Here is an 11,952-nt window from a genome sequence, read left to right as displayed (position 1 = left end):
GGTTGGTGTAAAAACAACAAACAATTGCTTCATGGTGAGAAGAAATCGACATTTGATTGATTTTTGCTCTAAAACCAATCGGAACCGATAACACTCCTAAAAATATTTAAATCTTAAATTTTAGTTGACTTCATTAAAAAAAACCTAAAATTCTTATACTACCCTCCTTGTTACTTTCTATTGCCATCTTTCTCACATCCTCGTTCTCTCCAACAGAACACTGGTAGTCATTGTGAGTGATATAGTAAATAATAGTAGTTGCCACCAAAAAATTAAAGACGACTAATTAGTAGTGCTAGCTGTTCAACGTTGAAGTATCTAGCGGCAGCGAGTGTGTCGAGGACGCGATCAATGGCGGAGGAGCAATGGGTGTGCCAGCAGCCTCTCTTGTTGCAGTTGGGGCAGGGCTCGTGCTTCTAAAGAATTATGGGTGGTAGAATGGAAAGGGTTAGAGGGTAGCAACAGCAGTGGTTGGGTGGGAAGGAATGATGTTGATTGATAAGGAAGAGAAGAGTGTTAATGGAGATGGTGAAGTACTGAAGTGGATGATTGGGGTGGAGAGATAGCGTGATGACGTTAGTAGTAGGTGATGAGGGTAGTATGCGAACAGTGTTAGGGCTAGTAATTTTTATATTTTGTAATCATCAATTGCTCATTAATAGTATTTTTAATAGATTACATCTAATAATAAAAGATCACTAATTTATTTTTATGGTTAAGTACTGATTACAAAATACAAAAATTACTAACCTCCTAAAATTTCTCATAAAATAAATATTAAAATATAAATATATATTAAAAATAAATTAAATCACACATATATTTATACATAAATATATTAATAATTAATTTTAATAATTAATTTTAGTATATTAATAATATTTTTGATTTAATAGAGTTAATTGATTAGGTTTATTTTTTGTGAGTATAACATTAATTTTTATTTTTAGTAATTTTATTGACATTTTAAATATTTAATTTGTGGATAAAAACATTTATTGTTCTTAATTAAAATCAGTTAATTAGTTGAGATTTAAAATTTGAAAAAGAAAAAAGTTGACTAGTTAGGGGAAGACTTGAAGTCAAGTCGGATATCGCTAGGGAGACAATGGATTATTTATACAATGTGTATAAATAATGTGTACAATGGGCTGTTGAGTTACAAAATGAACATATTTCATACTATCTAGAATAATCATCCGAGTACTAACAATAATAAACATCTTCTCAAAAGTTTAAACTGATTTTAAGGTTCACTAAGGATCTTTTGGATCTAAGGCTTTAATACCATATCATGATACCACTCATCCAAAAAGCTTTAGCTGATGGGAAAAAATAACACTAATGATTATATCTCTAATACTCCCTAAATCTCCATTGTCCACATTCTATAAATATTCCATTGGCTCCTCATTCTTTCCCAGTCAAGTCTTGTGAAATTGGCAAAGAAAGCGTTGTGTGTTTAAATGTGATGTTGTGGATAGTAAGGAGCACATACGCAGATAGAGGAAGGTGATAAAACAAACCATGTGTGCTATACATTCATCAAATCTGCTTCTTTTTCTGCTTGTTCTTTTGTGGATGGTTTTTGTAGCAGCAGCACAATTAGGCCCAAACTGCAAGAAGTCAAGTAATTGCTGCGGCAACGTGAACATTCCGTTCCCGTTTGGGACCACCAAGGAGTCCTCCCTCGCCCCCGAATTCCTCATCCACTGCACCAACCATGTCCCTTACTTGGCCTCCGACCTACAAGTCCTAAGCATATCTGTGGACCCCGCTGAACTCCGAGTTTCATTGCCGGTAGCCAGTGATTGCTACCAGAACAACACAAGCAAGAATAATGAAACCGATCAGTTATTCTTCTTTGAAAACTATAGCATCTCATGGAGCCGAAACGTGTTCTTAACCGTTGGCTGTGACACACTGGGAATAGTCGTGGGGTATTCGTTTCCCCATTCAGGCCGTTCTAAACCCTATGCTAAGACATGCTTATCCTACTGCCAAGATTTCGGTGATGCAAAGACTGGGTCCTGTACTGGCACTGGTTGCTGCCGTATCAACATACCCGAGCCCGAGGTCAAAGAAGAAGTGTTAACGGTAATCTCTTATAGTTTTGAAAACTCGCTATTGAACAACAGTCGGAAAATTGAGTTCAACGCTTGCGGTTATGCGTTTGTGGCGGAGGAGAAAGGAGGCTACGAATTTGTGTCCAGCGATCTGAAGAACAACGAGTTTAAGAATACTGAGTTTCCGGTGGTGCTGGATTGGAGTGTTGGGAACCAGACCTGTGAAGAAGCCAAGAAGAAGAATTCCAGCTATGCATGTAAAGGCCCAAACACCACGTGTCAGCCTTCAGAGAAGCGTCCTGGTTACCTATGCAAATGCCTTCCTGGTTTTCAGGGTAATCCTTATCACCATGATGGTTGCCTGGAAGGTATGTATTTTGGCTTGCTAGTAGCTACACTAAAATTAATTACTAAATTAATTTTAAAAATCTTTTAATATTTTTTTAAAAAATAAGTGTATACCAAAAATTTATTATCACATCGTCTATTTATATATAAATACATATAATATTTAATTTATTTTTAATATATATTTTAAAATTATTATTAAATATTTTAAGAGCAAAATAAATTAATTTATATCACATATGTTAAAATAATGTTATTATAAACACTCGTTAATAATTTATTATTTAATTAAGATAGTATAAGAGTTATAATATATACTTTGAATATTTAATAATTTTTTATATTTTATATTTAAATATATATTTTTTATACAAATAATTTCTTTCTTGTGTACAAATAATATAATTATTTATGTGTAATTTACTTTTTTTTCCAGTATATTACCACAATATATGATTTGATTTTATATCATCAATTTCTTACAAATTATTTAACGATGGGCCCGTATTTAGTTAAATTCAAATTCATCCAACACCTGGAATGATCTGAAAGGTGCTTTAATTTGGACTTAAAAAAATAGTTCGAAAGTGGTGAGAAAAGTACTTCGTATTATGCATAAATCAATAAGAGTCTTATGCAGGTTTATAAAGATTAGAATGGAAAAATATTTGGATTAGAGAGAGTATTTATGAAGATGGTGATGACTTAGTCACCACTTCTGAATCTCCCCCCTTAATTATAGTCGTGGTACCTGTTTTTAGAATGATCTTGGATCTGGAGTTCTTCTATTGGGTCCAACTATATTTTGGATCATGACTTTATTTGAGACATGATGAAAACAACTACAAAACATCTCTTTTGGCCACTCGCGCTGTTTGACTGACTTTTTTAAATATTGAATTTTATATTTTAAATTCTAAATAAATTTTAGTCTCTTTATAAAATAAAATTAAAATAGTAATTTTGACAATTAAAAAATTGACTAATATTATTTATTGTAAAAACTAATTTTCTATATTACTACTGCTATTATTGTTGTTGTTGATATACGCTTGACTCCAAAATGAGAAGTATGGAGTAGTACGGCATAAATTCCAGCAAATGCAAAACGAAGCGAACAAAATCATAGTTGTTATTATTATCTAATGGTGGCAACATAACCCATCCATACAATTACATTTAGATTTATCAGTAAACAAATATTTACATTGAGGATATGGGGTTATGGGGACTGTGTATGGATAGAATATATGAGTGAATTTACTTTTAACTTTTTGCTGTTTCGGTAGATGCAGAATTGGTGCATATCTGAATCATTTTAAGCTGTAAATTTTGCAGTACTCTTTTGGAACTCTGTTTTCCTTTTCCTCTATCATGTTTGAGGGCTATTGACCTGTCATACAAATCTCTTATTTGGTTGAAACATTCAATATGTTAAACCATTAATATAACCCCCCAATTTCCTCTATTTTCTTTATATTATTACTTCTGCGAAAGTAATGCAACTTCACATGATAATTTAACTATAGAACCTTTTCGCTTAAAACCGACTCCTCCTTACCCATTTTGTGAAAATCATATGCAATAATATTTGTATGGAAAATTATAAGTAACCAACAACATTTTTGAATAATATATGAACAATATGAATTAATAGAATTAAAAGAGTAAATTAATCTTAAATTTAATTAGTAACATTAAATTAAGATATAATATATTTTTATTTAATTGATAATTGTTGGGCAAAAAACCATATTGAGCCAGAGCAAGAAACTTGTAACCAAAATGCGCCAAATCCAATTTCGTTTCAGCAATGAGCCAAAGTGTATTTTAATACAATTCGAACCAAGCTGGTTCGAATTGCACTCCTTCATAATTCGAACCAAGATGGTTCGATTTAGTGTTTTACGTTTTTGAATAATTCGAACCAAGATGGTTCGAACTTCTCCCATACATAATTCGAACCAGTATGGTTCGAACTTCAATAACACATAATTCGAACCAGGGTGGTTCGAATTATGCTTTGTATTCGAGTCCATGTAATTCGAACCAGGTCGGTTCGAATTACTCCTAATGCACTCCTTCATAATTCGAACCAGGCTGGTTCGAATTATGTGTGATTCGACTATAAAAGGAGTTCGAATCACCCTCATTCGAACCATTATCCCTCCCCCTACCCCACAAAATCCCAGAGAAAACGACCCAGATTCTCTCCGAGAAAGACCTGAACGGACGAGTCTGCTGATGGAGGACGATCCGGCACGGTTATATCGGTTGGACGGAGTCGCTCATATAGCCGGGGTCATCAACGACGAGGTTAGTACGGAAATTTTTTTTGATCCTAGCGTTACTTGTGCGTTAGTGGTTTTGTATCTTAGTTAGATGGTACTTTATGTTAGTGGTTTATGTAGGCGGTTTAGGTGAGGGGATCTTGTAGGTGGTTTATGATAGTGGTTTAAGCTAGCGGTATAAGTTAGTGGTTTATGTTAGTGGTTTAGGGTGGTGGTTTAGGGTAGTGGTTTTTGTTAGTGGTTTAAGTCAGTGGTTTTTGGTAGTGGTTTATGTTGGTGGTTTATGTTAGCGGTTTTTGTTAGCGGTTTTTGCAAGCGGTTTTTTTATGTGGTTTATGGTAGTTGTTTAATGCTAGGTGGTTTAAGTAAGCCGGTTTATTGAATTTGTTTCTTGTTAATGGGTCTCGGTAATTGTGGTATATGCTAGCGGTTTAGTTGTGTGGTTTAGGGGTTTCTTTTCCAGTTAGTTATCCTTCATGTAATGTTATGCTGTTTAATTTAGAAAAATGGTTAATGTAAACCTGTTTATGGAAACCGTTTTATGTAAACCCGTTTACGTAGACCGGTTTACTGTGAACCGGTTTATGTGAACCGGTTTACTGTAAAACCTGTGTAGTTATATATCTCAGTATGCGGTTCTTTTCATGCGCAGCCCGAGCGATGCATTAGGAGCATGAGGCGGCAGCAGGGCATGCGTCTTGATGACAGATACGTTCCATACTTGCAGATGGCAGGGCTATACCATCTTGCAAGGCTGAACGACCGGTGGTTCCGGCTAGACGAGGCGCTTGTCAGTGCATTCGTGGAGAGATGGCGTCCCGAGACGCACACTTTTCATATGCCGTTCGGAGAGTGCACGATCACACTCCATGACGTGGCATACCAGCTGGGTTTGCCAGTCGATGGCCGTTACGTGAGCGGGTGCCTGTCAGAGTTCCATATATACATCGATGGAGGCCGTCCACCCTGGGTCTGGTTCCAGGAGTTGCTTGGAGTTATACCTCCTCCCAGTCAGGTTCAGAAGTACGCAGTGAACTGCAGCTGGTTTCAGGAGACCTTTGGTGAGTGCCCTGAGGATGCAGATGATGACACTGTTCGTCGATATGTCCGTGCGTACATCATGATGTTGCTAGGCACGCAGTTGTTTGCGGACAAGTCTGGAAACCGGATTCACATTAGATGGCTTCCCTATGTAGCGAGGCTGGAGGAGCTGGGTACGTACAGCTGGGGTTCGGCAGCACTGGCCTGGTTGTACCGGTGCATGTGCAGGGTGGCAAACAGACATGTTGTGAAGTTAGCGGGCCCGCTCCAGCTACTGCAGTCTTGGATCTTTTGGCGGTTTCCTCAGTTTCGGCCTGCAGGATATGAGACGTTCAGCTGGCCGTTGGCGTCTAGGTACTATACTGGGCCTATTCTTTTTCAATATGACTTAGAGAATTGCGTGTATGTTAATACTCTATTGCATAATGTTAACACAGATATTAGTATATGTAACTCATGTGTATGGTGCAGATGGGCAGGTTACAACCCTTCCGGTAGCGAGAAGGGTCCGAGAGTGCGGTCGTGGAGGCTTAGGATAGACCGGTTACAGTCCAGGGAGGTTAGTCTTCTAATTAATAACTGATGCATTTTAGTTAAATATTTTACACTTGGGTCGTACAGTTGCCCTGATAAGGGTGGGTTTGTTCTGCAGTTTATATGGATGCCGTACAATAGCCCCGACGTACTTCAGGTGTTGCACCCGGAGGTTTTGGAGCCTCGGCACATGGCGGTGTGGCGCAGTGTGACCGCGCTGATCTACTTTGCTGTCATAGAGTGGCATCAGATAGATCGTGTTCTTCCTCAGTTTGGAGGGGTACAGGCCCCTCCGCGTCCCGCCTTGAACATCGACTATCTGATGTCTAAGGACGGGAGAGGCGGCGATCGATGGTTCCCCTCTTCCATGCCGAAGTGGCATGCATACTGGGACGCTCGTCATGACAGTGTATTGAGGTTCAAGATTGTTGCCGACCCTGGACCATCTCATCAGTTCCTTCAGTGGTGGACTCAGTTTGGGAAGAGGTTCTTGGCCCCGGACATTGAGCTGGGGGATCCGAGATCAGTTCCTATACCAGTTGAGGCCTCACAGCGGGGTCCGGGGCGAGTGCCTGACATGGATCCTCCGGATGACGTGCCTGACAGGCGCAGGGTTGAGAGGAGGATGGGTGTAGGGACACGGAGGAGTCAGCGTCAGTTCAGGTGGCCGGATCATACGGCGAGGAGTGGTGCTGACCATGGGGACGACGATGACGACCAGCCGGGCCACGTTGGAGAATGCACACACGATGGAGGTACTAGTACACACGATGGCGGTCATGGAGGTGAGTGGTATGGCACAGGGCTCGGTGACGGGGCTGATACTGGTGATGCTGGACCTGGACCGGGCCCGCTTGGAGATTACTTCGTTGGTGTGCCAGCGGATGATCAGGCTGAGCAGGGTGGTACACCTGGCCGTCTTCAAGTTGGCCTCAATACACTTCACCAAATGCTGACTGAACTGCTGTCCGGTGCCCATCTGGGCCTCAGCCTCTCGCCCCTTACGAACAAATAGTTCGGCCAGCCTACCATATGTTGCCTTCACCAGGGATGCTACAGGAAGATTTCTTACACCCTTTAGGATTGAGTTCACACACTCGGAGATATTCGTCGTCATGTGACCGAATCTCCTCCCCTCATCGCGATGCTGCGTCCACAAGGAGTAATCAATACGGTTCGCCCACTCACACATCGCCTGGTCTTCAGACCGCAGTATATCAAACCAGTAATCAAACTCAACCTCAGTCTTCGCGTACGCTGCATTCACGAGAAGCCTCCTAGCGTCTTTGCCCTTGAAGGTAAGGGCGAAATTAGCCGCTACGTGTCGTATGCAGAATGCACGGTACGCAGATGGTGGTAACCAACCTCCGTCCGGGGCCTCAAGCGCAGACTTGATACCGTTGTGCCTATCCGATATAACCAGCAGACCGGGCTGCGGGGTCACGTGCTGCCGTAGATGCGAGAGAAAGAATGTCCACGACTCCGCATTCTCACCCTCTACTAGTGCGAATGCGACAGGTAGAATGTTGGAGTTCCCGTCCTGTGCAATCGCAATGAGCAACGTTCCCCCATACTTACCATATAGATGTGTGCCGTCAATGCTGACTAGCGGCTTGCAATGCCGGAATGCCTCGATGCACGGAGGGAAAGTCCAGAAAAGTCTGTGGAAATAAGCTTGAGACTCGTCAACTTGTCCTCCAACTAGAACCGGGCTCGTCCTGAGGACCGCAACAGTACCAGGCATCGTCAGCTGGACACCCAACACCCACCTAGGTATCTCGCTGTATGACTCATCCCAGTCACCGTAGATGATGCCAACGGCCTTCTGCTTCGCCATCCAAACCCTCCTGTAAGTCGGCCTAAAACCAAAATGCGCTGCCGTGGCGTTGAGGAGCACCTTGATGCTAACCAATGCGTCAGCCCTGACCATTGGCATAATGAACGCCGAAATCACAGAATGATCCAAACTTCTGTGATCACTTGATATGGATGTGGCCAGGCAAGTGTGAGGGCCATTGTACCGTTTGACCTCCCAAATGCCCTTCCGCTTCCGGAGACTGAGCCGAATCAACCATGTGCACCCATTCCCGAACTCGGAACACTTGCCCACATACCGGCGGTGATCGGACTCCACCACCTTGTACTGTACCCCTCGCCGGATGCTGTAAGTCTTCACACTTAACAGGGCCTCATCTTTATCCTGGAATTGCTGACCAACCTGGAACTCTGTGAGACCAGCATTTCCTTCCGCATCTCTAGCTCCGAATCCAACAGGGTGACCTAGCGCAACCTCATGCGTCATGGCGTCCAGGTCCAGAGAAGAAAAATATGGTGGATACTGCTGTGTGCCAGAGCTAGAACCACCGCCAGCCAATGCAGGCCCAGCCGCTTGAACCTCGTCCCCGCTATCGTCCTCAATCGTTTCGGGCTCAACGTCGTCCTCATCAGGATCACCCAATTCTCCGTCTCCGACGCCAACCGGTGGAACGCCCTGTAAAGCGTTTGCCAGAACATCAAAGGATCCTACCTCGTCGCGGACGCCGTCATTCAAATCAACAGCAAATGACGGAGAGGCGACAAGTTGGGCCGCTGGCTCGTAAACTGGGACGGAGGAAGAAGCCACAGCAGCCATCGAACTGGAGCCAGCTGCCGTGGCTACATTGGCGGTATTCCGGTTCGAACCCCCTGAGCTGGATACCACATCAACCAGCTTTGCCAGCAACTCTGGTGTGCGGACCTCCGGAAACTGTCTCCGACAAAGAAACATGACTTGGAGGTCCTCATCACTACCAATCGTCAGACAATCATACTTCACCGTATCGTGCAGGATCGTGACTGGAATGCGATAGAAAAACTTCTTAATCCGCTTCGCACCTTCCAGGCCAAGTTTCATCAGCACAGCTCTAACCAAGTCATCATAGCTTGTCGTTCGATTCACCACAATATAGAGAGGATTCTTATCTGTGAACTTCACTCCGGACCGAGTTTTCCTCTTGATGGATCCTTTATGGTGTACCAAAACAGCAAAACTCTCCTCCTCACTAGCCATCTTACGTCCTCTAATGAGAGCAATTCACGTTTACAGCGTTTATATAGAGCTCTGATTCGTACTAATTCGAACTAACCTGGTTCGAACCATGATACACATAATTCGAACCAAGCTGGTTCGAATTACTACAATCAACCTCTCTTTGGTTCGAACCAGGTTGGTTCGAACCAAGAAAGCATGTAATTCGAACCAGCCTGGTTCGAATTACTACAACCAAGCTCTCTCCACATAATTCGAACCAACCAGGTTCGAATTACATGCTTTCTTGGTTCGAACCTATCCGGTTCGAATTATTCAAAATTTTCCAATACTAGTTCGAACCAACTTGGTTCGAATTACTAGCTAATACAGTTCGAACCTTGGTGGTTCGATTTATATAAAAATGCCTCTTGGCTTATTGCTGAAACAAATTTCTGTTTGGCGTATTTTGGTTAAACTTTTCTGCATGTGGCTTAATATGGTTTTTTGCCCATAATTGTTCATATTATTTAAGACAGTCATTGTTTACCTAGCACTCTCCTATTCGTATATATTGTCATAATTAATAACTAAGCTTACTCATTCCTTTCAGATATTAACGAGTGCCTTGGACCCAATGATTGCGTCGAACACGCAACATGCCACAACGACCCACCAGGAAACTACACGTGTAAGTGTCCAAAGGGACTGAAAGGAGATGGGAGAAACAGTGGAACAAAATGCCAAAAGCCCAAACCCGACACACAGATCATACTCATAATTGCATTGAGTGAGTCAGCCACAACCATGTAGCATTATTGTTTTAATTATTTTTTCTCGATTATTCCATATATGGTGGAGCTTATAAGATTAGAGAAAAAAAAAGTTTTAGGATGCCAAAGAGATTGTGTTTACTATATAAAAGATAGATTAGATAATAACTAAATTGATTAAATTAATAATAGTTAACAAATGATTGTTTGTGTCCAGGTATTAGTGTGTGTGTGATAGCCCTACTCGTGGCGTGCTCTTCCATTTACTGCGCTTTGAAAAAGAGAAAGCTGATTAAACTGAAAGAACACTTGTTTCAACAAAATGGTGGGCTATTGTTACAACAACAAATTGCAACACATCATCAAGGATCAACTCAAACAGCTAAAGTCTTCAGTGTGGAAGAGTTAAAGAAAGCCACCAACAACTTCGATGAATGCAATGTCCTTGGCCAAGGTGGTCAAGGAACCGTTTACAAAGGACTCTTATTGGACAACAGAGTTGTAGCAATCAAAATGTCAAAAATCAGTGACATTAGTCAAGTTGAGCATTTCATCAATGAAGTGGTTGTACTCTCCCAAATCAACCATAGAAACGTGGTTAAGCTCTTGGGTTGTTGCTTAGAAACAAAGGTTCCCCTGCTTGTTTATGAGTTCGTTCCAAATGGTACTATCCATGATCATCTTCATAGTTATACACAAATATCATCAGAGCTTACATGGAAAGTAAGATTGAGAATAGCGGCAGAAACTGCTGAAGCCTTGGCTTACTTGCATTTTGCAACTTCCATTCCCATCATACACAGAGATGTGAAAACCAGTAACATACTCCTTGATCGTGATCTAACCGCAAAGGTTTCCGATTTCGGAGCTTCAAGGATTGTTCCTCTTGATAAAACACAGATAACCACATTGGTGCAAGGAACATTAGGGTATCTTGACCCTGAATACTTTCACACAAGCAAGTTGACTGAGAAAAGCGATGTGTATAGTTTCGGAGTTGTGCTGGCGGAGCTACTTACCGCGAGGAAAGCACTCGCTTTTGATGTGCCTGAAGATGAGAAGAACCTTGCAAAACACTTTGTACGTTCAATGGAAGAGGGACGTTTACTTGAAATTGTGGAGAAGCACATTGTAGAAGAGGCAAAAGAGGAGGCACTTGCTGAATTTGGCAATATTGCATTGAGATGCTTGAAGTTGAAGGGAGAGGAAAGACCTTCAATGAAACAAGTGGCAATGGAACTTGAGAGACTTAGAGTTGAGGAATGCGGCAACAACAAAGTGATTATTGCATCCTCATCTGCCTTTCATGTTGAAGATGGGAGTGGTGTAATAAGTGATATTAGTACTGGGGTTGATGCCTTAAACCTAGATTCCATGTCATTATTGGGTAATGGAAGATGACAATGCATGTTCATATTTGTATAACCAATAAGTTTATATCCATGCATCTTTAATTTACTCGAGACTTATTTGCTAATGCATCTTCTAAAGAATGCTTGGCAAGAAGATAAAAAGTAGTAAAAATATATGTCTGTATTTCTTATTTCGAAATAGAAAAAGAGGATTATGTTATATATACACAAGAGCAAATTTTACCGTTCATCAAATCTTTTAAAATTTGTATGAGATTTTTAGATGCTAAAAGACTATAGAATTTGTATTTACATGATAACTTACTATTTTTTAGAAGAATGTATTTAAATGGAAGAAAAAAACAAAAACTATGGTTTTTGGATTTTGTTTTGGACTTGTAAAATGAATTATTCAATATCTTCAAATAAATAATTGATTGTTGTGTGTGGCAGGCAGGTTTGTATTTGAATCTTAGCTTCATGCATCAATAATTAATGAATAACATGGCGCCTTAAGTTTCATAATTATTGATTTTTTCA

The 11,952-nt window shown here is 41.0% G+C and overlaps 2 protein-coding genes across 3 annotated transcripts; both read left to right on the top strand.

Annotated features, from left to right (window-relative positions):
- The first annotated feature begins 1,047 nt into the window (after nt 1-1,047).
- LOC112764932 (wall-associated receptor kinase 2) lies at nt 1,048-11,634 on the top strand. 2 transcript variants are annotated; one of them, XM_025810773.2, is made up of 3 exons: nt 1,048-2,434; nt 9,901-10,077; nt 10,278-11,634. In XM_025810773.2, exons 1-3 carry the CDS (start codon nt 1,528-1,530, stop codon nt 11,459-11,461), a joined length of 2,268 nt encoding a protein of 755 aa, XP_025666558.1. In that variant the 5' UTR covers nt 1,048-1,527; the 3' UTR covers nt 11,462-11,634. The 2 variants fall into 2 exon arrangements, with proteins under 2 accessions (XP_025666558.1, XP_072079651.1); XM_072223550.1 differs by lacking the exon at nt 9,901-10,077.
- On the top strand, nt 2,434-9,873 carry LOC140181060 (protein MAIN-LIKE 1-like). Its single transcript, XM_072223551.1, has 4 exons — nt 2,434-4,730; nt 5,358-6,100; nt 6,218-6,305; nt 6,399-9,873. The coding sequence occupies exons 1-4, from the start codon at nt 4,488-4,490 to the stop codon at nt 7,293-7,295; spliced, it is 1,971 nt and encodes a 656-aa protein (XP_072079652.1). The 5' UTR covers nt 2,434-4,487; the 3' UTR covers nt 7,296-9,873.
- Nucleotides 11,635-11,952: the final 318 nt, after the last annotated feature.

The sequence above is a fragment of the Arachis hypogaea genome, chromosome 17, assembly GCF_003086295.3.
Source record: "Arachis hypogaea cultivar Tifrunner chromosome 17, arahy.Tifrunner.gnm2.J5K5, whole genome shotgun sequence".
Lineage (NCBI taxonomy): Eukaryota > Viridiplantae > Streptophyta > Magnoliopsida > Fabales > Fabaceae > Arachis > Arachis hypogaea.
Note: the sequence above shows the minus strand (reverse complement) of the source record. Positions and strands in the feature narration are given on the sequence as shown.